The sequence below is a fragment of the Phalacrocorax aristotelis genome, chromosome 5 (genome assembly GCF_949628215.1).
Source record: "Phalacrocorax aristotelis chromosome 5, bGulAri2.1, whole genome shotgun sequence".
In the NCBI taxonomy this organism is placed as follows: Eukaryota; Metazoa; Chordata; class Aves; order Suliformes; family Phalacrocoracidae; genus Phalacrocorax; species Phalacrocorax aristotelis.
Window position 1 is genome coordinate 12,814,278 of NC_134280.1, and position 27,291 is coordinate 12,841,568.

The 27,291-nt window shown below is 41.6% G+C and overlaps 1 protein-coding gene across 1 annotated transcript in view; it reads left to right on the forward strand.

Annotated features, from left to right (window-relative positions):
* Positions 1–27,291, forward strand: part of ADCY5 (adenylate cyclase 5) — a 214,142-nt gene that overhangs the window by 145,239 nt on the left and 41,612 nt on the right. Inside the window, exons 4-8 of the mRNA XM_075093025.1 lie at positions 9,660–9,771; positions 9,945–10,072; positions 13,671–13,829; positions 14,738–14,879; positions 23,350–23,490. Coding sequence (XP_074949126.1) covers positions 9,660–9,771; positions 9,945–10,072; positions 13,671–13,829; positions 14,738–14,879; positions 23,350–23,490 — 682 coding nt within the window. The remainder of the gene's footprint in view (positions 1–9,659; positions 9,772–9,944; positions 10,073–13,670; positions 13,830–14,737; positions 14,880–23,349; positions 23,491–27,291) is intronic.

The following is a 27,291-nucleotide window of genomic DNA, read 5'->3' on the forward strand; positions in this document are numbered from 1 at the left end:
TGTTTGACTGAATATCCATGTTACAAGGGAAGAGCAGACTGAATGCAATTTGCACAGCTATGAAGAGCTCATTCTTTCACCATCAAAGACAAAGACTTGAGCAATATATAACAGAAAGCATCTCGAATTTGATTAAATGCAACTTAGTCGATGTCTATCCCATGTGCCTGACTTGGGTTATACGTGTGAAACTGTTAACGGTCTGTGCCAAAGTTTATTATTCTCTGACAACTGATTGATTGCTGGCACACAGCCTCTATGCAACAGGTTGTCTTTTGTTTTAATACTTAAGTTTTTAGTTGCTTCTCTTTCCTGTTGTGCTGCTTCTATGGCTTCAGTCACTTTTGCAAGCCGTTCTCTCGAAGGAAGGCAGGGAGGAATAGTGCTGGACTTATACAGCTATGGTGGTAATGGATAGTTCCTTCTTGCAGAGTTCTCTTAGCTCTGTCTTCTTTCTTGTTGGTTTTTGGCAGGATTTTGACATCAGAGATTGCTCTAATGCCAGAAAACAGACTGCAAGAATGCTCACATCAGAAAACATGCCTGAAGTTTGAAAAAAGAAAATAACATGGCTTTTCCTTTTCATTTTATACGCAGTTCTGGATTTCAGGCTGTCTTTGGGACAAATGAATCTGAGATTTATTTTGGTGTGGGCTGGATCCAGCTCCAGTTTGGACATACCTGCCAGCTCCTTTGCCCTGGTCAGGCAAACCTGGGTGAGTCTGGGCTTGCTTGGAGCCAAAGCAAAGACACACGGTCGAGGTCAGTAGTACACATGGTTTCTTTGCCCTTTCTGCAAAAGGCCATGTATATCCTTCAACTTTGCCTTCTTAAACTTCCTTGGAGTTGGAATGGATTTGGCATCTTTCTCACTTACATGGTTTTTCCCCTGACCAGAGTGATTGGAAGAATTTTCACATTCCCATCAGCTCCTTGTCAGGTACATGAAAAAGACCTGAAGTCCCTCCTTAATAATCCAAAATCTCATTTAGGCCACTTGGATTTCGTTTTTATGTTCGACAGACAGCGGCATCTAATTTGGCTTGTGATGATGGAGTAATAAAATTCCTTCCACTTATCTCAAAGACATCTATAACATGTTCCACCTATAGTTTGGCTGGTAGCCACTGCATAGCTATCTTTATTTGTTTTGCCTTCCCCAAATAGTTTTTCTTCCCAAAAGGCTATTTATTACTCCTGTTTCCAGTGAAGAATCAATCTGGTTAAATATAGCCTGCTGAAATAGGAAAATCTTTTAACTCAAGATGCTTAGAGGGAGAGGGTAGCAAGTTTTTCATGTTTAAAATAAAAAATGAGTACTGATGCTGCCTAGCTGTAACTAAGTTCCAATAACTGGGGTTGCTACTAATGCTTGTAAACGGCAAACCTAGGAAGGTTGTGGAAAAACTTTTCCCTGTATGACTGGAGCGGTCTTCCCCTTCTGGTTGGTGATCTCAGGATGTTAATCTCTTCCCATTTCCTGTGTTGGCAATGAAGGACAGACCACAAACATCGAGGTGAGGAACACTGATCATGATGGAAAGTACGGTGCCATTTTTCTCAGCAGCTCTTGAGTGCCAGCAGGGTCAGAGACTCTCAGCAGGGCATTCCCAGGAGCACATTTGCTAACGCAGGCAGAGCTGCAACCGCAAATGCTGCGAATTTGTGCTGGAGATGTGCATCTCCCAGCTGAGTCCCCCAGGCAGTTCTAACCTCTGGTAACAGTCACTTCAGAGCAAACATGGGAAAATCAAGTAAAGGCAGGGTTCTGCAGTTTATATCTTTGCAACGAGCCTTGCTGTCGTCATGCAGTGGCTCTGTGGATGACAATCTGCACGTTGCCACCAGTGTCTCTGAGAGCCATCTGGTCTCCTGCTTCTTTGTCGGTTTTTACTCTATCACCAGTTTCAGTTGGTATGGTCTTGCAGAGTGAACTTCTTCTCAAATATGGAATGTGGGTTTGGTTTACATTTTTGGCTGCTTTGGAAGAGGGACAGGGTGCTTTCTGCCTTTTGCTTTAAAGAAAAAGGTGATAAGGCACAGGTTTTTTGGCTTTTGGGTTTGTAAGGGTTTTCTGTGTATTTCCTCCTATTTTGTGTTATTCTCTCTCTCTCTCTCTCTCTCTCTCTCAAAACTATTGCTTTGCTTATCACAGCATTTGTGTACATATGTGCCTTCTCACCCTCTCGAGCAAGTGGCAGCCAGCATGAGTGATCTTAAGATGGAGCACTGTCATGGTGCATGACAGTCTCGCTTCCCAAGAGGCAGCTGTGCCAGCTGATGTGTCACAGAAGTGCTAGGACTCATTTGAAACAATAGGTGATTTCTAATAGTAGATGGATCTTCTCTGAAATGACCATATAAGTTTAGGAAAGAGAGTCTATCTTTTCTTTGTTGGGGTTTTTCTTTCCATGACTGTAGGAGAAGGAAATATTTTAAATTCTGGTCTGTCTGATGTCCTGCTGTTCTGGAGAACATTTTTTGGATTGCTAAGGCTAAGACCTTAGCCTCTTGCATAGACATCCCTAGAGAGCGAGGATGATGTGCTGTTGAACCTGAGTTAGTCTGAAAGTAGCTCGCAGCCTTTGCTGGACCAGTCGCCGGGCTCTCACAACATGGTGATCTGTGTGGGCCACTTTGCCCTCCTTAGGTAGGTTTTGCTTCCCTTTCTCATGTTTGTGCTGCTTTACCTAGACATGCTGCCTTACCGCAGTCACTGTGCCACTGCTGTGAACTTGTCCTCAGCTTGTTTTGGTTTGTCCTTTTGTTGTTGATGCTACTAAAATCAGGAGGGAAAGGGCATTATGAGGTGTTCTCACTTAGTGTTTCTGGAAGCTGAAATCCTATTTATGCAAAGGGTGAATAGAAGAGAGAGCGCACAGAGGACCTCATTATCCCATCCCCAAGTGCCTACAGCTAGGAAAGAGAGACTGGGTGTATCTTGATGCCATGTCTATTCTGGGAACTTCTAGATTAACTTAACACTATGTTTATGGCACTGGAGCTGGAAAATAACTTCTGGGCTTACAGTGCAGGCGGGGAACTAACTGGCTTTTAAACCAATGTCCAAGTGTGAAGATTGACTCATTTACCAAACCACTCAAGAGGTGCTCCCACCTTGGAGATACTTAAAAACCGTCTGAACATGGTCTTGGGTAACTAGCTCTTGGTGGCCCTGCTTGAGCAGGGGCGTTGGACAAGATGACCTCCAGAAGCCTCTTCCAAACTCAACTAGTCTGTGATGCTGTGAAAGCCTAGTTTGGTGTTGAGGGTTCAACCCTGCCCTTCAGCTGAGAGTTTTGTCATTTTCATCCCAATGCATCTTTCTTCTTTCTTCTTCCTTGTTAATAGTATGACTTAATAGCATGAAACACCAATAGCAGTGAATGGTGTTGTCAAATAAGTAGCACCCTGAGACACTGTCCTCACCAATTAGCCTAGTGAATTTACTGACAAGGGCAGACTGTGTCTACAGCAAATGGCTTTCTCTTGTAACACATTTGCTTGTGAATCAAAATTAGTGAGCTTGCATTTAGTGAACAATGCTTATTCTGTTATGGTACATTAACTTTTTTCTTCTCTTGTAGAGAAGTATGTTCATTGCAGTAAAATACCGTTACTTCAATTCACATGCAGTCAGATGCACTTTGCTGTTTTTATAAGTCATTAAAGCTCACCGAGTCTGGGTTTTTGTTCTGTTTCCCATGCAGTGCCTGTGGTGTTCGGTTTCCAGTAACACATGGTGTTTATATTCATGACTGGCATTACTGTTGTGATGGTGATAGCATTTGTGTTTCTTGCCTTGCTTGATTTATGTTGTGGCTGGCGTGCATGGCACGCACATGTCTTGAAATAGAACACGACTGGTTTTTTGTTTTTACATTAGGAGCACTGATGATTTAATTTAGCGTTTTGAATAACCCTGCATTTGCAGGGAAACCTGACTGTGTCGTGTCCCTCCTTTGATAACTCTACTAGCTTCAGACATTTGGAGCTGCACTTCAAAATCATTCTCTGTAGGTGTGTGTGTTTCAAATGTCTCGTGTGGGTTTCCTGCTTCCCACCTTGTCCTTAGCTCTTGACACTCCTTGCGTTGTTCTTTGCTTTCTGCAACATCTCTCCGCTTCCCACACTCTTGCTAAGAACCATCTCCTTTGCCACCAGAAAGATGTTCCTGCCTCAGGGTATGTTAGCAGTGCAGTCACAGCAAGGATCACCTGAATTACAGGAGCTAGTTTTAAATGACCTGCAGTGGTAGGACCCAAGGTGCGATGGGATGGACCTGAGCACAGACTGTGAAAGGAGCCCAGTCTGGGCAGGCTCACACTGTTGACCTCTGGGGTGTTACACTGAGGCTCCTGCTGGTACTTGAGCTGCCTGCCCCCATGTATCTTAACTATCCTGTGAATGCATTACAGACAAAAATTAGGAAAGCTAAGCTCAGCACTTTGGGAATTTTCCCCTCTTGGATCTCCATCTTAGCTGCTCCTCTCTCCATTTCACCTCACTCTGCCTTTGCAGGTATGAGAAGCACTCCGCAAAAAGCAGCTAGATATCCTGCTCATGAAGGTCTCACAGTCCACGGTGGTGGTGGTGGTTTTGGTAATGGCCAAGCTTAGGCACAGGTAGGCATCCCGGTGGCAGCAGCAGCTAGGCCTGTGTGCCCAGTGTGTCCTACACTGCCTGGCAGCCCCAGGCTCTTGGGCTCAGGGATGCTCCAGTCCATGCATCCGCCTTTCCAGCTCCCCTGCCTGCATCTTGGGCAAGAGCAGGCAAGTACCAGACTGGCCCCTAAGCAGAGGGAAGGATGGCAGGATCTGGAATTACCCAAGCTCCTTTTCATCTTTCTTCCTTGTCAACATTACAAGCCACATAGGGTAACAGGCACAAAACTGAGTTTGCCTTGTACAGCTATGTACTGAGCCAGCCCTTGCTGGAAATAGGACCTGAAATAGGAGCTTAGGAAAGTATTCACCTCTACCCTGTAACACAATTTGTGGTACTTTTCAACCAAAATTAAACAGAAATAATTAAAAAAAAAAAAAGCCACTTGTAAAATGAATGATAACTCCCTTTTCTTGTCTGTTTTTCCCAGAAATAAACCAGTTTTTTGTCTTTTTTGAGGTCATACCCTGGTTACTGCCGGTCAAAACCCAGTCAGATGGTAAATCTGAAGGCAGTGATGGAATGGAAAAATATATCAAGAGCTCTAAAGCCATTACAGCATTTTAATTACATGCTAAACTCTTTTTTCCCACAAAGCAATAGCCTTCCAGATGAAGGGACCCAGTTGCTGACACCCAGGCTGCAGACTGTGTGGTCAATCCCTTCCGGTCAGCTTCAGCTAATAGTACATCTAAACCACTGCCTTACTTATCTCACAATATTTTATAGCTTTAATAATTATTTCATTTGACCTTCTGTTGACCACTGTCATTTACCCCACAGTTTGGCACAAGGAAGGCCTATTACTGGCATTGTGCTCCCACCAGCAAGGAAATGCCTTGCCCTCTGAAGACTGACAAATAGTTGGCTTGGGTTGTGGCCTTCATAATCATCCATCACCATTGTCCTTTACTAAAATCTTTTCATTGCTAAGGGTAGTCTGACATGAAAGATGGAAGTGTGCAGTGAGGATCTAAGGGTGCTGGGGAAGCTCTGTGTTTAAACTCTAGGACTCCTGGTCTGGATAAATGCACTGGTAGGACTGGGAGCTGCTCCTACAATGTCACTCTGTGTGTGTTGTGTGTGTAAAGAGATATAGCAGGCTTTGTTTTTAAAGAAAAGCCCTGACTAAACACAGGGTGAGGATCATGTGCTGTTCCCTGACGGCTATTGTAAGATAAATCTTTTTTCCTAGTTGCTTCTGGGCTGTTGGGTATTTTACAGGGAGAAGGTTGAATTTAAGGATTACTGGGGTTAATAACAAAAGGAACAGACGTGGCATGGCACAGCGCCATGGTCACTGGTCCCCATTCCTCCCTTGCAGGTTGTTAGCAGGGTTGGGAGCAATAAACCTGGTTGTTGTCTCTGCTGCGGGAGCTGCAGTGCTAGCAGGAGCATGTGGAGGGAACAGATTTAGGCAGGAGGAGTAAAATGTGATTTAGCGGTTTTCAGAGCTCTCTGTTGAGAGGAGAGGACAGGGAGGCTTCAGGCTGCTGCGTTCCTGTTTGCAAGGGCTGTTTTCTGTGATGATCATGTGTGGTTCTTTCTCCAGTCTCCTGCCACAAATGTGTCTTTGACCCCTCTGTGTTCAGTTCCTAAATCACTGCTCTGCAGTCTCCCATGTGGTCCTTTCCATACCCTGATGAGGTTTTCCATTCCCCGCAGTCCGTGTGTCCCAGGCAGTGTCTTCTGATAGCTCAGTGGCATAGCTTTGGCTGCAGAGCAGGTCATACAGTTGTCTCAAGCCTGTAATGGAATATACTCAGGTGCTGCAAGAGGTGCGTATGTTACTTGGTTGGCTGACATGGAAGAGGGGCGAAGGGGTGGACTGCGCAGGTAGATGTCTTCACGTTAATCACAAAGTGTGCAAAAACTAAAACATGCAAAGGACTTAACATGTAACCAATTCTGAGTAGGTTTTCGTATAAAGAAGAAAAGGTATGTGCCAGGTGAAGCTCTTCCCTTATTGCCAAGAGTCATGTCTATGTTCAAGAGCGAGAAGAGACTTGAACCATCTAAATAAATACTTGTAATTCATTCCTTTACTTTAGACAAAAGCAAACTTCTTTTTCCTTGTCTTCCCTCTCCAAAATTATCAAACTGGCTTTGCTGAAATTGTTTCATGCATGCCTCTTTCCTCAGACAAAACACTCATTCCAAGAAGCATCTCAGGTAGTAAATGTTGGCTTCCTAACAGGGGCATTAGATGACATTAACTTCCCAATATTGCTACAGGCTCATGTGCAGAATGCATTTCTGATTCCCATCATGCAACCTTTCCAGGTTTTATTCTCATAATAAACCCTTTTGCAGGGCTTATAATTGTAGTTTTCTAGAACTCAGCCAGAGAGCTGCATCTGGAGCTGCAACCGTGCTGTCCTTGGAAGTGCAAGACAAGGATCAAGATGAAGGAGATAGCTGCTGAATCTGAACAAAGAGCAATTTGCTGGTCACCTGTAGAAAGTTACAAGTTTGAGAAAATGCTGTAATCAAGTAGTTTCAATTTGAAAAGGCATAAATATGTGCACAGGTTGGTTCCATAGGTCTCTGCTGATTACCTCTGTTGCCTGGTTGAAAATACTGCTGCAATTTAACTTCTATGAATGTCTGATCCATTTATCTGCCATGATAGTAATGGAGAATGGAGGGGGCAACCTTCAGTCATTTATCCATGTTTATTAGGACACTATGCAAGCACTAATTTTCTGAATCAGGCATAAGGAGAAGGCTCAGGGCATCCCTATCTAGTATTTTCAGATATACCCATTGCTCTCTGAACATTAGAGCAGCAGTTACTCTATATTCCTCCTGTTATAACGCACAGCTGTTACAACACGCACACAAGCAAAAAGTATAAACACGTCCACAAGTGAGGAGTTTGCAATTTGTCCCATGCTGGAAGAGGAACATGCTTCCAACAAGATATATTTTGTTACTGCCAGAAGAACTGGAGACATTTCCTATTTGTACATTACATATTAACACATGCATAACTTGCTTAGCGAGCAATACAGACATCTCTTAAGATTTCACGTGATTTCAAGTGTAGTTCTTTGGGAGGTTTACTTTTATTTGTAAATATGTGAAATCTTGATTTATTTTTTGTGTATTTCCTCAAGTGTTTAAAAAATGGCGAAGTGTATTTTGATTCAGACGTCCCTGCATTCCTGTCTTGTTTTTTTCTTGTACGTTTTAACTTCAGTCTGACTATCAAAGAAATACTTAATGCAATATGTTTGGTTGAGGATTTATTGGAGTTGACATTTAGAAGGAAAATAGGAAAAGCATGCCAGAATTGAAATGTGTTTCAGGATTTTTGCAAAAAATGCTGGTGAAAATATTTTTGTTTTCTTTGCTTTCTGTCTGAAGACATTGCAGGGAATTCCAACTGAAAATATAGTCTCTGCAATTTGCCTAAAACTTGTTGGAGTTTTATGTTACAAAGAAGAAACCATTCCAAAGTGCTTGTTATTTACACTTTTAACTTCTCTTCCTATTCAAGTACAGCTTGATGCGATAATCAACTTCAAAGACGAAATCAACCACTTGATAAATGTTCCTATATACAAATATAGCTTATGAATTTTACAATTACATAAACGTGTGTGCATATATACATTTTATCTTAGATCTATACAGACATAGTCTGGTGCTTGTTTTACTGAATATTTTAAATTTAGCAAAATGGCTGTGTTTGATTGCATTTCAATAATTTCCATGTTGTAATTATAAATCAAAATCTTTTTCCAGTTTAAAAAAGAATCTTTGCAGTACCACATTGAAATTGATTAATTGAAATCAAGGAATAATTTTTAATACTTGTGATTCAAATAACTGTGCTTTCAAAACAGTCCACACTGATTTCAGAGGGCTTTCCCGGTCCGTCCTGGGAAGATGGGAGCAATTTGGTTTCCCTGTTGCAGTAGCAGAAGTTTGCCTCAGTTGGCCAGGGCTGCGCTTGTCGTTTGGCAGAAAGTTCGGTGATGCCTGCCTGCAGCCTTACTGAGAGGAGCTTCTAAGTGCTGTAGGTGTATATATTTATAGTGTTTCAGGGGCTAAGCCAGCTGGAAGGTGTGGTACAAATGAGAGGTTTCATTTCTGTAGTTCTTTAGAAGCTGAGCAAAAAAAAAAAAGCAATGAGTGAGAAGCGTGCACAGCTGGGAGATGAGTAGAGTAGAGTAAATCAGTGTAGATTTTCTTCTCCAGTGAATGAAGAGTATAAAAGCCCAATAAAATATCTTCACCAGGACAGCCAAGTGTGCTGAGGCATGTCCAGCTAGCCCTGCTGTGCCCAAGCCTTTACCCTGGCAGCATGTGGTGCCATTGTGGTTGGCTTCGTGCGTTTATAACATTGCAGGAGCATGTCTGCCAGGCACACGGTACAGGCAGGATGCGGCCAGCCACGGGGCTCCGGTGCGTGCATGGAAGCAGACCACCGAAGCAGGGGTGAAAGCTGTAGTAGGCAAGTTAGGGTTGTTCACTAGAGAGGGATTTTATTTTGTGGCTGCACTTTGGTAGCAGGGGAAGCAGGCAAAGGAGTGTGGGTTTTCTGCAGCAGACTTAACACACTGGCGATGTTATTGAGCTGAGTAGTTGAGGAATGTGAACAAAATGGGTAAGCGTTGACTTTATAGCTGGGCTAATCTGGTCGTTGTGTAGGAGTGCCTTGTTGCTAGTGGCTGATAGCATTATCATGCCACCACCAGCTCCCAGCGTACCATAAATTTTCTGGACATGGAGTGGGGGGATGAAAGGCTTGCGGGGTTTTCTCACCCTTTCTGATCTCTGGTGGAGATGAGGCCATGCTCCTCAGGGCTTTATGCGTGATCAAGGCTGTGGCATAGGTGGCATTAGGAGTGTTCACCTCCTTGCTGCTATAGGGCTGGGATACCCCTACATGCCTGTCATCCCTGCACTTCTACCCCAAAACTTACACAAATATCAGCAACAAATTTTGTGACACTTTCCTTTTCTTTTTCTCTTTTTTTCCCAAGCATCCTCTTTGCAGACATAGAGGGTTTCACAAGTCTGGCCTCCCAGTGCACTGCTCAGGAGCTGGTCATGACGCTGAACGAGCTCTTTGCCAGATTTGATAAGCTAGCAGCCGTAAGTTTTCTTTTATAATTCTGATATATTTTTTTCCTGTTGCAAGAATGACATACTGTGCTGGTTCACTGGATTTCTGTAAATATTCACTGCCTTAAAAGGCAAGCTATTGCAAGCATGAATATAAGCAGAATAATTCTCTCTCTTTTATTATTAATTTTTTTTTTTGTTAGGAGAACCACTGTTTACGTATCAAGATCCTGGGTGATTGCTATTACTGCGTCTCTGGGTTGCCAGAAGCAAGAGCTGACCATGCACACTGCTGTGTTGAAATGGGAATGGATATGATAGAGGCCATCTCGTAAGTACCATATTCCCCATGAGGAACTTCCGAACAAATAGCAAGTAGTTTCTCTTTCCCGTTAGGTCTTCCTTACGTTAGTAGTAAGATAGCCAAACCAGGGAACTGATGCCAGCAAAAAGGGAGACCAACTGGAACAAGAAGACAAAATGCAGTAAAGGTTTGACAGCAGAAAATCAGATACTTGAGTCCATTACACCCACGTGGATGTCGGAGCTCAATCTCCTGGTGAGAAAGGCAGAGATTACTGTAATGACCAGAAGTCTCATTCTCAAAGAAGGATTCCAGTGAATTACAGAAATGTGAAATCAGAGGATTATAATAACTTTATTAAATTTCAGTCACTCTTTACTTACCTGTCTTTAAACCAGCTTTTTACTCACCTTACAATTCCTCTACTAAGGTCTGTCTTGTCTAGTTTAACTAATCCTTCTCCATGTGTCCCTATGCCAAAGAGGTCAGATTCAAGACTTTCTTACTTTAGTTAAATTGATTATTGAAGAAAACCATAAAGTTGGTCTGGCGCAGGCTGGGACAGATCCATGGTGCTTTTTCCTTTATTTTCACTTTCCTTTATTTCCGTCTTAATTTTTTTCTTTTAAAGTCTGTTCTGAGGCTTTGCCTGCTCCTGAGGTCAGACTAGCAATCCTGTGTTTGTCCAAATCTTTCCTGTCTTTAAAGAGTAGCAAATATGAGACCCACATCTAGTCATATTACTTGGAGGATTGCGGACAATGTTGAATATTGTTTGCCTGGACATGAGCTTTCACAGGATGAATCTTTCAGAATTCAGGGAGGGAAGATTTAGTTGGTCACCCTGAGTGTATGCAAGTTTGGGCGCAAAGATCAGTCAGTTTTGAATGGTAACTGAGCTGACCTTAACATCTACACCATCCCTGCTGCACAGAGACTGCTGCATTTTCCCTTCTTCTCTAGTTTTTTATTTTGTGAAAGCATCTTCTAAAGTATCAGTGGTACCAACAGAGAAGTAGAAGATCACTATGCAGTTCTCCTCTCATCCTGTTCAGTAAAAACTAGAGCTATCTATTTGCTGAGCTTCATACAGTATATCCTTACCATTTGAATTTCTGCAAGGACATGAATACACACCCACACTTTTCAGTCTCGTTTTCATAACACAGATACATAGTTTGAAGAGTTGTGTTTTCACCCAGGAGACCCCATGCAAAGAGCAGTACACAGCAGCATTGCCTTGTTTTGTATACAGCGTACACTGTCAGGACTTCCAACCCTTACTTTCCGGGTTTTAAATTCTGTTGCTTTGCACCAGTCTTCTTTTGGGGTTTGTATGCAAAACGCAAAATAAAAGGAGTTGCAGGTGACGAGTTTCCAGTAGCCCTTGAAGGGATGCTATTTCTTCCACGTGAATAGATTTAAGTGGCAGGCGACAAAGTGTCTTGTCAAACATAAGAAACCGCAAATCTTAGCCACCAACCCTACCAAGAAGATGCTGTGTACGTTGCCCAGAAACATCTCACTTCCTGCAGTAGTTGGCCTGATAAAGTCCAGGGACCTTGACACATTGCTGTGTAATCCCCTACAAGGCTGAGTAACACCAGGATGTCTAGACTTCATTGATTAACTGCAACCCACCTTACCTTGAAATAAACATGGAGCTGAAGTGCACTCAATGTTTGTTTACAAATAGCTCTTCAGCAGCCTTTAAAACGTGTTTCCCACTCGATGCATGATGAATGCATTTAACAAACTTATCTCTTAATAACTCTGGGAAGTGACTCTCTTCTCACTACCCCTGCTTTCCCCCCCACCTCCTCCTCCCCTAAGGATCAAGATAAGAGGTTTCACAATTAAGGTAACCAACAGCTACTGAACATTTGATTGCAGGTAACAAATAGCTACTGAACATTTGATTGCAGGCTTCACCAACACTGGGCCCTGCCCGTAGGCTGATTTAATCTGTGCACAATAACAGCAGGGAGTGTTACCTCAGATCAGAAAGATAGAATTGTATTCACTGTACTGCTGGTATAAATGAACTAAAAAAAATGGAAGGTGACAAAGGATATTTCATTTGTCTACAAAGGATAACCAAAATCATTTGTGTGCTGCAAAGTCTGGAGAAAGTCACTTTCTCATCAACGACTCTACTGGGAGAAGTTCCCTGGTCTTGTGTCAGTAACATGGCTTGGCAGAGGGTGCAGCAGGGTTTGTACCACTCTTGCAGCGTGTTCTTCCTTCCTCCCCAGTGCTGCTGTTGTCCTTGCAAGGGTTATGGCTGCAGCTGCTTTTTCATTACCCCAGTTCCTGTTGTTTTCCCAAGTGTTATGGTTGGAGCTCTTTGAGTTCATAAGCCTATGGCACCTTAACCATATGCAGCTTCCCTGCTAGAGAATCTCTGCTGCTTGTTAATGAAAGTAATGAATGTCACTTCGGAGAGTAGGTAGTGAAATGTAAGATAGGGATTGTAAGAAGATGATAGGTGCTGTTTTAACAAGAAATCATCTTTAACAGTCTTTAAAGGGGCATATTACACTGTGAGGAGTGAACTAGAGTCCAAAATTGGTCTATCTTTAATCATTCATTTTCATTAAAAACTAAAGCATAAATATTAGATCTTTGTTGATGCTAGGAAGTTGGGAGGACTTACCTGTTCAGAGGATGTTATCTAGAAAGGACTAGATGAACATGAAAACCAAAGAGGTTGAAATCTGATAGGTATAAAGTACAACTTCATGCTGCGAGGAACTAACAAGTCAAAGGGAAAGGACTATGCTCCGTGATGTAGGTCAATTTGCCTGTGAAACATGGACATTCTGGGAATGATGTGATCAGCAATAATGAGAAGCAGAGTTGTTCTGATGGCCTCATCAAGACTTTCCCCTACCCACATTCCTAAACATATTTTCCATGTGAACAGCTCTTGAAGTTAACTTTTGCCCTAAAAGGGCAAAACCCACAAAGTATCCCAGCAGTCATTCTGGCAGTAAGCAGAGCATCCAAAACCTCATTAAAATCGGTGCTTGAGTATTTGTAGCTGCCTGTTTGGAGTGACTGCAATAGATGTGGTTCTCTGGTTTTGCTGCTCTGACTGCAGCTGTAAGCCCCATTCAAGCTTTCCAACTGCAGTGGGGTATTTCACACACATATCATATTTCATCTCTGGAAGAGTTGGTGCTTGGTGCCATACAGACAAATTAAGATCTCTGAAATCATTTCCTTTTTCTCTTTGCAATATGCTATTACTCTTAATAGTAGCAGGTTATGTCCAGCTTTGGTATGGAAATCAGAGACCAGCACTTTATTCTTTTTACTGCCCCAAAGGCATTTTTTTTTTTTTTTGAGTTCTCAACTTGACCATGAGTTTGGGGTACCTGGATTTACTCCAAGGGCTCCCCCTTCTAATTAGTACTCCACCTGGCCAGCCAGGCCATCCAAGAGCAGTACAGCTGGTCTGGTTTTGTTTTGTTCTCCTCTTGATGTGGATTAGCAGCACTGTGTGTATGAGTGAATAATTTATGGGTCATTATGGACTTTTGTGTTCTGGGTGCAAGTTTGTGCCACCAACTACAACCATGCAGTTCTTAGTGATGTCCTCTTTTCCCATATCTCTTTTCAGACTAGTCCGGGAGGTGACGGGCGTAAATGTCAACATGAGGGTTGGAATCCACAGCGGGAGAGTTCACTGCGGGGTCTTGGGCCTTAGGAAGTGGCAGTTTGATGTGTGGTCCAACGACGTTACCTTAGCCAACCACATGGAAGCAGGGGGCAAAGCTGGGTACGTTGCTTCATCAAAACTGTGGTGTTAATGCATGTGTTGTTTTGTGTCTAGCATGTCACAGTGAGGTAGGAAAATCCCAAGATGGGCGTATGCTTCTGTGGTAAGAACAGAATTCCTTCTCTGTGAAACAAAGCTGATAGATACAACAGAAATGAGCAAGTCTATGCGAACACTAGCAAAGTTGGTCATAGTTACAAAGAGATGTGACTGTATGTTAACAGTGTTTGCTGGAGAGCATCCCAGCTATCAATGGATATTGTATGAAGCATTGTTTCAGACCAGCCATTTGTTTTGAAACATTCCTATGAGAGCAGAATCGGTTCTTGTTTCACCACTGTATGGACCAACTGAAGACTGAGTTGCTACCAAGTTAAGTCCATGAGATATTTTTTCTACTTGCCTTTCCATCTTTTCTCTGCTCTGGAAGAAAGCATAAGACTGTGGTGCTTGACAGGGTACCTCTACAAGGCACTCTTGTACCACAATGATTAAAGTGATACAACAAAAAAAGATACATGCTACAGTATAAATTACATGTGTTCACTAAGTAGACATGTCCTTGTGAAGGGCCTGTGTTTGCAAAACAAATATACTGCTGTGTGTTGGAGCAAAGTGAATGAAAGAGTAAGTGCTTTATATCTAAGGAGGTGCTCATAAATGCATGTGTGAGATGCTTAACATGAACACAACACCTCTTTCTTTAAGAAGATGTCTCCTGGCCTGCTTCCTTTAAAATAAATGAAACTCCTGTACTACATCTGTAAGAGTGGTGGCATGGCTAAATAAATGGATTTTTATTGCTTGTTTGTTCCAGGACATGGAACCTGTCACTGACAGGAACTGGCTTGTTAGGTGATAACTTTTCAGAGCCTACAAAAATTGGTTTGTCTTTTGTCTCATTCAAGGCGCATCCACATAACAAAAGCAACCCTGAACTATCTCAATGGAGACTATGAGGTGGAGCTGGGCTTTGGAGGGGAACGCAATGCTTATCTGAAAGAGCACAGTATTGAGACCTTCTTGATTGTACGGTGCAGCCAGAAACGGGTAAGACCAAACAACCTAATGCAGGTTTAGATACTTTTAATAACTAGATGGTCTCCAGCACACTAAAGTAGAGTGAACACCAGCCTTTATAGATGAGTCAGTTGACTGCCTGACCTTTGGTGACAAAAATCTCTGTTTCTCTCTCCCCTTCCTGAACTTTTGCGTGCGTAGGAGTACAGCCACCTTCTGCATAAGGTTTCTGCACCAAGTACTTTCTAGATCGATGAAAGAAACTGTCCTGAGTTATTTTCAAAATAATTTTGAAGAATGTATATTTTCATTTAAATTTGTACAAGTTCTTACAGCAATAGATGAAAGCCACAAAGATCTCTTCTCTGTCAGGTTACAGAGGTGGGGTTTTTTGTCTACCTGCTCACCATATTGCCATGAACATAAAGATTAGAGCAGTTCCTATCATTACTTTTCAGCCTCTGTTTCTGAGGATATGAAAATCTACCCCCCACTATAATGACAGATGATCACTGTGACAGTGGGATGAGATCACACCTACTGCTATGACATGGGTCAACGAAATAAGGCTATTAGGTCATTACTGACTTGAACTTAAGTCAAGTCAAATGCAGCTTGGACTTCAGCCAATATATCTCCTTTTTGTGACACTGCCAGTAACAGAAAATGGGTTGACATTATCAGTAGTTTGTATTCTTTTAAATAATGGTGGATTGTAATACTAGAAAAGGACCTTTTTGGTCATCTAGTTGAGCCTAGCCAGTAATAATTCTCTAAGTAATTTCTTCATTACAGGCACTACTTTGCTATTCACAGTATAGGCAAGCATATAAAGATTGGCCTGAATTGAAAATAATTTCACATATTTCTGAATCTATGACCAATTAAACCTTCCCCCAGCTGTAAATATGACTAACATGCGATTAAATGAAGTGTTTGTGACATGTTCCAATAGCATGGTTGATTTGAATAACTATTAACACCTATACAGAAATACTTTGCTACCATTGTCTTATTTCCTGAGAGAATGGAAGCTTCCAATCTCCTTAATGGATATTGTGTAAAAAATCTCCAAGAAAATCCCTATCATCTGCTAAAGAGAGAAGCTGATGTTTTGGTCTTTATCTGCTCATAAGATAAATCTCATTAAAAATTGTCAATCTTCAAAAGAGGATTAGAGCTTGCAGTGAAAGGTTATTGTTTCCTGAGCATCACTGCCTGTCAGTGGGCCAGCTGATGTTTATACCTAAAGCACTTCTTTGCTGGGTAGATTTAAGAACACAAACCAAAATACCCTTATGGTCATGCCCCATCTCCTGGGCTGGATAAACTATATTGACTTCTTAAATCATGAACTCACCAAGATGTCTACATGTTCTTGTGGAGAACTGGGGTTTTCTCAGAGAGAAGAGGAGGACCTAAGATCAAGATTCTGCTCCTTGATGGTGTAGACAAAACAAGAGACACGGGGTACTTGGAACGTAACTTCATTTTTGAATACAGGGCTGTCTTTTGACTAGGAGACTGGACAGAGACTCAGGAGAGATGTGGATTCCATTCTAGACCTAGATTTTGAGGAACAAGCATCTTTGTGCCTTGATTTTCCATGGTAAAATAAAATGGGTTTCACCCCTGTCATTCTTTCACTGCTTTATATGTATTGCATCTCTGTTAAACAGCATAGCCCTTAGCTGAAGTCTCTAGGCACTGTTATACTGCTGCTTTAATGTGCTGCATCCCAGAGTAGCTAAGAATTGGGACATGCACATGGCCTATGTAATTATTAATTTGAAACATAAAGAAACTGCTACTCAAGGTCATGGCTATTAGTGTTTAGAGTTTGAGGGGCTCCTGGTTTGCGCATACTTCTGCAATTGTCTTGCTCCCATAGCCCTTTTCTATCCCTTTGTGAATAGTTTAAAGTTCTCTCCCTCTTTAAAAACTCATTTTCACTTAATGTGAAGATCAGAAGTGAGAAAAGCTTTCTCCCATAGTCAGCTCAGTCAATCTTGAATATTTTGCCTGATTCTAGGCAAAGTTCTAGCACTTCACTTTTTCCTTCCATTTCTGCTTGATTTTAATGACTTCTTGCGATGTATTTAGCCAGGTTTTCGATTCAGTCTGTTCCAGTAATGGCCATAAAATGTTCACCAACTTAGTAATGGGTTCCTGTGAGTCGTGTCTGGGTTCCTGCTGTCCTCACACACAAGGCATAGGATTTGCATTGATCTGAGAGCATTTGCATCGTTGACCCAAGTAACTTTGCCTGAGCTATTCCTCAGTTCACACAGGCAGGCTTGAATTATCTGAGTATGTGGTCCATCAGTCCCACAGCCATTGAAACCCAACAATACCAGGAGTTATGATGAATGTATAAAATGTAACAGCATCTGTTCCATACCCTTTCTGCTTACGGTTGCCATGGGGAGCCATAACTTTGAATTTTCTGTCTTTTTTTGTTTATTTGACTTTTTCATCATGTTAATGCCATTTCTGTGGCACAGAGTAAATAGGAGGAACATTTATCTAATAATTTTGTTCCAGGAACTCAGACTAGCTCTTTCTTTGAAACTAGCTTTTTTTTCCTTGTTAAGGATGCTGTTAACTGGAATAGATTTATTTGAGTTTTAAGGGGAAGAAAGCTAGATTCTGATTGCTCCATCTTTAAATAACATCCCTAGAGCTGAAAATGTAGTCCTTGTTTTCTCTCTGCTACACAGAAGAGTTGCTTTCTATTGAAAGATAATGAACTCGTATTCTCTATATTATATTATTCTATATTTAAAATCCAGTCTGTTTAGGTTTCTCTCTCCTCATCTTCACCTCCACATCTGCTTTCACCTTTGTTTGCCCTGTCCTGTGATGCTGCTGCTCTTGTGGGTAAGCACTTGCCTGTGAAGAAGGCAGTGCTCAGATACCCCACAGCAGTGCAGGAGTGACTTTATTATTGCAGTGTTATGTTCCCCCAGATAAAAAATTTCATGGGTTTTTTTGAAAGCATAGATCCAAAGCCTCAAATTTGTTTTCTTTGTATTTGCTTTCAATTCCTTAAGCTAGGCTTTTGATAATTAAAATATAAAACAGTCCTAACTGTGTGAGATACAAAGGGTGCCATGCATTTAATTGTAATGTGAACCTGTGTAGATATACACACATGAACATATATGTAAGTGTGTGTTTGTATATACATGTATATATAAAGTAATTCTTGTCATAAAATTAGCAGGCCCTCCCATAAAGGTCTGTTGAACCTTTTGCTGCAGTTTATTTGCTCCCATTAGTGCTAACAGTGGGCTGCTCTAAAACCTGGTTGCTCTGGTTGTCTGGTGTCTGCTGTCAGACAGCAATTGTATCCCTTCTCTCCCTCTCAGCCTTTTTTCTTGTAAGACAAACTCTTCTAATGTCTTCTCCCAATGCAGAAGAGATAATCACAAGCTCTTACGGCAAGCTCTTCATTTTCGTGATCATCAATGGAAACCTTTATCTTTTGCATAGTTGCATTATCTTGGTGTCTGATATTTATTCTGTGATGAACTAATGTGATTCCTGATAAAGAAGTGAAGCTTCTGACTGTAATCTCTAAATGAATGATCATGCATTTTGTACACCTGAATGTCTTGGGTCCCGTTTCTACTATGTCAGTCCTCAAATGTCAGGTGCTAATAGTCCTTTTTTTCTTATCTATCAGACACTACCTCTACTTCTCTATTAGCAAAGTCTGTCGTTGCTACACTTGGTGCCAGATGTGATAAGAAAAAAATTAAACAAAATCTGCCCCGAGACTAATCATTGAGTAACTCTACTAATAACTTACATCCAGCCTAATGCTTCCTTATTCAAATCATCTCTTGCCATTTAACTGGAAACCAGCTCTTTGCCCAGATTCGTATTCCCCGTCTGTCTCAGCCATTAGTCTCAGCACAGCACTTTGTCAAGTACTCTATGGAAAAAACAAGACCAGTAAGAACCACTGTATTTTTTCTGTTTAGAAAAACTTGGATGCTCTCAAGGCTGTTAATCCAAGCCCGGCATTTGCTGCTCTACAAGTTCTGTGTCATGTCACGATATCTGAGTAAATAGTTATTAAAACTATCTGTTATCAGAACTGAAATTGCAGTTGGCAGTTTTGCACAGACCTGGGATGGATGTTGTCCTTCTGACTTCAGCACATCACATTTAAGTTTTGCTTCCAGCTTAGTCATGCTTTCCATTTATAACCCTACACTTATGATCCCTCTTCCCTTTTGCCTCTACTGTGGCAGAAGTGATTATCTGAAGAGAAATAATCTGTTCCTTCAGTTCTACAGTAATGTAGATTTTTAAGTTTCTGTTATCCTTGTGTGATATAGGGTGACTTACACAGAGTGACTTCTATCCTTATTCAGTATTTTTCTCATGCATTTGGATATGTGCCTCTAATGGACTTAACTTAGCGTGAAAGAAATACAGGACTTCTCCAAGGACATCTTTGCCTTTCCTCCATTACTGGCTTTGCATCTTCATTCTTTATCTGAAAGTCTGTTTCCAGATAAAGAACGAATTAGCAGCTAGAATTACTAATACTATTACCAAGATATTTACTGATTCTCAAACTTAACCCTGAGGGACTGTAGTGAACTACCCAGCATTACTCAGTACAATGTCTTTATCCTTCCAAAGAGTGGTTTTGTTTTATTCTTGTCATACTTTTAAGTCTACCCTGCAGACTGTAGCCTTACTAACACAGAGGTCTGTACCTCCACTTCCACAACTTTTAAATCTGTCCTCCTGCATTTTATACAAAATGTCAATCCCAGCCATTGCTGCTATCCTATCACATCCCTGCTATTCTTACAGTACTCAGTTTAATTGCTGTTTCTGGAATTTGTACAGGAGCATGTCACTTGGTGATTGTTGGCAACTTTCTGCTCTTCTCAGAGATCAGGTGCTGCACTAATTTGTAGAACCATCACAGCTACTCTACTCATCACTTCTAATCTTTGACAAAAGATTTACTATGAGAAGGGTGGAAAAGTATGTTTTGGAGGGTTAGGAAACAGATGAATTGGGTTTTGATAGCATATAAGGTTTACACCTAGTTTTAATGTCCTCAACATTGTCAGAAGTCTGGGGAAATGCTTTGCTTTGAACACAAGTGGAAACAAAATGTGACTGTCAACAGATGAGCAATACTGCTGACTAAACACACTGTGCTGATTGCACAAAGTCAGCAAGCTGAAAAAATGTTTATTTTTTTTGTAATGTCTTTCAATTGCAGTAAATGTGGGTGTTTCTTTTAACAATAGCAGGTACACAACAGTTTCAGAAAGGATTGTTGATGGTGGCCTTAAAACAGCTCAACAAAACTTTGGCCATAACTCCTAGAAAAACAATTCTCATTCTTTTCTAAATAGTGTCTTGGAACTCCATCCAGCTGAAGAAACAAAATGGTCCTTTAAATGTTGTGCATGTGACTCTTGTAAAACACAATCAATCTAAAGTGATGATTGCTCGATTTAACAAATTTAGTCACAGCTCGGCAGGGTTCCGCTCATGTAGATTTATGAAGGCAATGGTTTGGAGCATGTAGCGCTGCAAGAAATATCATTCATGTGTCAATAGGACTTCAAGACAATTTCAAGAATAATATGTGGCTGAATCTGAAATGGCTGATCCATGCTCAGATTTCACTGCTTTGTTGCACTGATAGTGATCAATATGTTGGAAAATCCAATCAGGCACTAAAGAAACAGGCATTCTGGCATTCTTGATGCAACTGATAAGTATAGGAAAATCCCAGCTATTTCTGCAGTTTTGCTACAGCATTACTGTAGCTCAGTGTGTGGGAACTGGTGATGGGAACACAATAAAACCTCTGGGAATAAGATTTACAGTCTCTTTGTGAGTCCAGATTTGAAAAGTTCCCACAATAGCCTTCTGGAGTTTAGCCACTTTAAATCTGAAAAACTCACTGCTGTCAGAAACTTTTGCACCTGCTCCTGTTGGTAGTACCTGTAATGAGTAGGACTGAAAGGTATCGTCTCTTCCTTTGCTTTGTTCTTCTTTCCAGCGTTGGTATGCCTTAGGTAGCCCTGTGTGCAAGTTGTCCTCGTACTGTTGCTTAGCCAGGAAGAAAGAGAGGGATCCTCATAAATTTCCACAGAGAAGCTGTGATCCTTCTAATTCTTCATTTTTAGAGTTTGTTGTTATCATCACCCACTGAAAAAGTGATTTTTTTTGAAAATAAATTAGCTCAACTTTTTAAAATACTGGGTTTTAAAAAAAGTTTTTAAGTAAGTATTGATGTTAACAACAAAGTCCTATTGTTCAAGATAATATAGAGGTATGTATGTAGTATGTAGTCTGGGAAACCCAAAATCCACTATGCTTGTGTATATGTGTTTTAATCTGATTGGAAGTATTGCTGAAGCATAGTTCACAAGCCACTGGAAACCTTCTACGGGGGGGTGGGAAATACTGCCAGAGTTCATGTAGCCATGGAAAATTTATGGTGCCTGACCTTATGGTTAGAAACGATCTCAGAAGTATATATTTACCCGTTTGTCCCGCCCTTACCTCAACCCAGTTGCGTCAATAAACATGAGGTGTTTTATTCCCTTCAAATTAATCAAGTGATGCTTCAGAGTCACCAGCACTAGCAGCAGGTAGAAGGATTGCTCAAGGGCAGAGAGGGGTTAGTAGGTCTGCTTGGATTTTTGGCGTTAAGGCTTTTCTCAAATTCTAACCAAATTTACTAACTCATGGGGTGAAACCTGCTGTATGTGTCTTCTATCATCTGTTGATGTAAAGGCATTTGTAATGTAATCAAATAGTTTTGCTTCTGTAGGTCTCCAGACTAGTTTCAGCGTCTGGGTTTTTTGATTGCTTTTGGTTGAAAACCCTTCACTAAGTTGTAATAAAATGGATTGACAGTTACTTCTATTACTGAAAACAATATATATTTGCTTGGAGATAAGGAAACTCTATTTCCTACCAGTTTTCTGGCATCACATCATAGAATAAAGAAGCATAACTATGAAAAAGATTGCATAACTGAAAAAAAAAACCCACAAGAAAATGCTACAAATTATGGCAGAGAGACCATAAAGAGCAGTGACTTGTAAAAACCTCAAACCAACTCAAATCTGGACAGCAGCGTTGCATCACATTAGTGTATTTTTAGAAACATTTAAAATGCAGCTCTCCTGGAGGTTATCCAGTGGCTATGTCATGATTGCTCGCGTGAAATACAGCTGGTGCCAAGTGATGGAGTTTTCGGCTCTCGCAGATGAAACAGCGGTGGGTTCAATGCGGGGAAGAGGCGACGTGGGAGGCACCTGCTGTCCTGGGGGCATTCAGCGTGGGACCACGTATGGTTCTCCCCAGCTAACATCCCAGGGAGCTGACAGCTCCATTAGGTTTGCTCCCACTGAGTTTCCTTGAGATCCTACACTTGTCATCCTGGCTGAAAGGAAAAAGATCTTTGCTGGCAGCCTGGGGCTGCAGTGACCACTGCTGCTTACTGTCACAGGCCCGTCGGCTCCTGTTGCAAGTGGCACCGTGTCCCCAGCTAGTGGCTGTGAAGCCTGCAGCACTGCATTCCTGGGTACGCGTGGTGCCTGCGTGGTGAGCTTGTGGTCTCATGGGAAATGTTGTCATCGTAGCTGTCTCTTCTTTGCAAGATAAGAGATGATGATTTCCCATGCTTGTCAATCAGGCAGCTTTCCCTAGCGCTGAATTTTAGCAGCCTTTTTTAAATTTCTTTAAAAAAAAAAAACACTTAAGGCAGCATAACTCTTGACATTTAACTCTCTGGTTGCCATGGAAATAACACCAGGTATTTTGCAAACTCCTGACAGGTACAAGTTACAGTGAATAGTGGGGAATCAAAATAAACAGGTAGGGAAAGCAGACTCCAGGCAAAAAAAGAATGCGTGCCTACCTGTATTGTCATACAGCACTTGAACCTAAAGTCTAGAGTTCAAAATGACTGATGCTTTCTTTTTAAATATTTCGGTTCTCTAAACACTTACTGAGATGCAAAATTAACTATTACGTCTATTGTTTTCATAAACTCATGGAAGCAGCAACTCTCTTGAAAAAGTTTAATATCTCAAGTAATAAACAGCGAAGTTGTAGCTATCCCTACTGTCTGAATTTCCAAGCTCTCCAGAGTTTGTCTCTATTAAGCAAGGATGTAATAATTGCCACCCCTCTGCCTTCTGAGTCAGTACAGGTAAATCACACAGTCCTCACTGAGCAAGTCTCCAGTGCAGTCCTTGCTAGAGACGATTAAAGGGTTTGATTTTGTGCAATAAAGTCCTGTCTTTCCACAGAACACATTCCATGTGGAAACCTGCCTGTCTTTTTAGCTAGACAATATATTTGAAATAAGGAACTAACTAGCCTGTTGTTTAGCCTAGTTACATGCACAAAATCAGAAGCGAGAGATGCTTGGAGAATGGCTGCCATGTAAACGTTTCAAAATTTATTCTGCATTTCTCTCTCATTTGTATTTCAGAAAGATGAGAAAGCCACAATAGCCAAGATGAACCGTCAGCGCGCTAATTCCATCAGCCATAACCCACCACACTGGGGTGTTGACCGGCCCTTTTATAACCACCTTGGAGCTCACCAGGTCTCAAAGGAGATGAAGAGAATGGTAATGCCCTGCTTTATGGACATTAATTTCTTTTCTTCTTAATACAGCATTATATATCCCTTCCTGCTTTGCCTGAAGTTTCTTGCAGCCCCAGGGGTGGTTTCCAAATGGAGGTGGTAAATCCTACTTTGACTCCAGAAATAATAATAATTGGTACATCTGGAGGTGAGTGATTGTGAGATGAGGCACAAGGTTGTTCGAGAGGGGAAGGGAGGCTGAATGTCACAAAGAAGGCTCTTTTGTCTGACTTGTCCCACGTTCTGAAAACTCATCCAGGCTGTGTGAGAAGACGCGATTATCTACAAAAATTGCTCAGTAACCCAATCATTCAAACAGCAGCTGACACACATTTCTACTAGATCTTTACAGACTTCAGCACCCGCAAAGGTTTCTTGCTTGCGTAACAGCCAGATGCGGTTCACCTTCTGTAAGCTAAGTGCCCATGTATACTTGAATCATGCGGTTGTGTTTAACTCTCGAGAATACATTCTGGAGTACATGGATTAAGTGGCCTAAGGTAGCAGGCATCTTCATTTCTTGCTTATTAGTTTCAGTTCTTCTAAATTAAAATGAGCAAGAGCTAGTTACCAATGCAGTCGGACTGAGAACACTTTTATGGCTTATTTTACATAAAGCTGTAGATGCTATCTTTGTTTCCTGCAATAAAGTTGAAGAAAAGAGTTTCTATTATAATGGCTATTTGTAATAATAATAGAAACATTTAGCACCTCTGTAATTGCATGCATAATCAGATTGCTCTATGACCTTATTAATGCTGTTTTGACCCTTCATGCACAGTCAAAATTGTGTATTTGTTGCCCGCTTTGTTGCCATAGTCAAAGTTCTGCTCCAGGTTACCAAAGCCTTAAAGTATTCAAAGAACTTTTTAACATGAGATTCACTTCCACAGCTTAAAACTTTTGGCATAGCTATAAGCAGCCCCATATGGTGCCTTCTAATGGGAAATGCTGGCACATTTATTAATAGTTGGTGCTAATATTATTCAATCATAATATTATTTTACAGTGCTAGACCAAATTTCTTAATCTCCATAGTAATGTTTCTTTAATTTCTCAGATCTCCAAATGAGGGCTTCTGACATAAGCGTACAGATCAGTGGAACTGTGCATTTTTTATGTGGGCTTTTCAACAGGGTGTGCTCAATAGGCATGACATTATTAGAAGAGCCTAATCACACTAGCACATAATTATAATTATAAGTTTCTGTGAATAGCTTTTAAGGGGTTCTTGCAGCCTCCTGTTCAGAAACAAGGTGTAAGCATGCCAAATGGTATTATGCTTCTTGGTGTTAATTACAGTTTGCCGTGTCTAGCTGGTTGTTCAGTAGGAAAAACAATTATTTATTGAAATATCAAACTGAGTCCTAAAAACTTCCCTGCCCCTCACTTGTAGGAGTAAAAGCTTCTCTCTTTCTTTTTTTTTTCCTCCTTATCTTGAACCTTTCCCCATAATGGTATTTACTTTTTTATAAATTCAGCAGCTCAGAAAATCTTTTCCACTCAATCTGCTTCTGTACTGCCTCTTTTATTAAGCTCTTTTTTGAGAGGCTGCTGTTGCATGCATCAGGCTATTTCTTGAAAACCAATTTAAACTTGATTCAGATGTATTATTTTCAGCTAGACTTTTTGTTGTTCTTGGGGAGTATTTTTAAAAATCTGGTATTTACAATATTTCCCACTGCTTTATGTTTGAGACGCATTAGTCAAAATGAAAACATGCTGTTCTCCATGGCCGAGAGACCATTTTAATGTCTGGTAGATGGACATTTTATTGATTAGATCATAGGAACAATTTCTTCATCTCCTGTCTCAACTCTTGCTCTCTGTGTTAACTTCTAATTTAAATATGCATTTTTTTGTACCACCCAGGTTTGCACAGTACTTTATTTGTAATCTCTAACATTGTGTTACACAGATGCTGTGTGTGCTTAAATGCATGCACAGTGCATGCTGGCTGCATGCACATGTACACTGTGTGCAAACTGCCCTGCTTAGAAGTACAAAACGCAGACAGACAGAAGGGGAGGAGAACTACAAAGGCTTTTTTCAGTGCTTCTCTGAGATGGCATGTCATTGATCTTGGTAAGCTGCACCAGCTTTCAAAGCTCCTGAAAACATGCTCTTTGTTCCATGTCACTCACCTTTCCCCCAGACTTCTTGCATGTAATTATATGTAGCTTTTTTCCTTGAAAACTATGAACACGTAAGGTTGAATTAGTCAAACTAGTATGCTGAAAGCAGGCAGTGCAACATTGCCTTTCACTTTACAACCTGGAGCTCCTTAGCCCTGTGATTTCAAAAGAAGTGTTTATAAAGGTAATTGTGAGATAGTCCTCAGGCAGGAGCCAGGTAATGTAGCAGTGATGTGCAGTTACATTATACTGATATGTAGATATAAATACATTTGTGCGTAGGGAGTAATATGGATGGTTATAAAGGACACAGTTTTTTGTCATAAACTGAGAACATTTTGCATTATGAAGACAACCGTATTTCCAGAAAAAAGGGAGACAGTTTTTTTTGTGGCACTACTTACAATACCCCAGAAGAGAATATTGAAATTACCTGAACCGCATTTTTGGGAGGGAACTGTTATATTTAATAGAAAACAATTATTTTGTCCATTTTTCTTTCCTTTGAACTTTGACTCTGGTAGCTATCTCTATTCTTAGGATATATTAGCAGTAGTCCTGGATGAGACAATTATTATCAAAGGTAGCCATATACTCTTCCCCGCCCCCCGCCCTTTTGCCGTGGCAATTCAACACGCCGCCATGCCTGGGCACATCAGCAGCACATCCGGCGGGGTTTGTGTGGGAGGGCAGTCTGGCCAGCAGCATGGGGGGAGGTCTTTGGTCCCTGCTTCTCACCACGTTGTGGCTTGGAGCTTAACCTCTGCTGCATCCAGCTGACTTTCCACGATGCTTCCAGGCTAAGTTGTTCCCCTGGGCACACAGAAGTTGCGTACTTGCGCGCACATATAAATAAGAAAAAATATCCTACACATGTCTATGTAGCAGTAATCTAAAACATCCTGGAAAACTGGAGTTATTTTCCTAGTCCTACCCTAGCTAACTGGGGCCCAAGTCAGCTGGGATTGCAACTGCGCCAGCTCATCCTGTCCTGCCCAACAGCCCATGCACTGGTCTGCTTTCTAGACCATACCCAGTCCTTCCTTTTTCCCTCCCATTGCTTAGTGTGGCCTTCCTTGCCATGCAGAGCCTCCGGGGAGGCAGCAAGCAGGAGGCTCCGGAGTTGCCTATTGCTGACCGCGACCCCCATTAGCTGGTGGAGCCAGTGCCTGGAGAAAGCCAGTCTTGGGGACCGTGCTCTGTTGTGCTGCCAGGTCAGCGGCAGCCCCTAAAAAGCTGGTAAATTTTCAGTAGAGGAGGAACAGGTACAAATAGTGTGGGAGGACAACGAGCCTTGCTCTGAGCTGGCAGGCTCTGCTGAAGCCTTGGCCCTGAGAACCCGTGTTTTTGGACAGGGTGATGCTGCCGGCATGGAGCGGGTGGAGGGCTGCCTCACTTGCCCAGGGCAGGCAGAGAAGCCTGGACAGGATCAGCTTTGTGGCTGTATACAAAGTATGAAAAGAGCCAGAGCACAGCAGAAGAGCAGAACAGCTGCTTTCTATTTTTATTGCTTTTAACAGCATGTTTTCTTGTTTCCTAAACAAAAGCGGTCAGTCCAGGACCAGTGACTGTATCTCTCTGGAAATGCAGACTTTTGTACTGCTCATGGTGCATGCAAAGGAGCAGCGTTCCCCCACATCCCCATACAC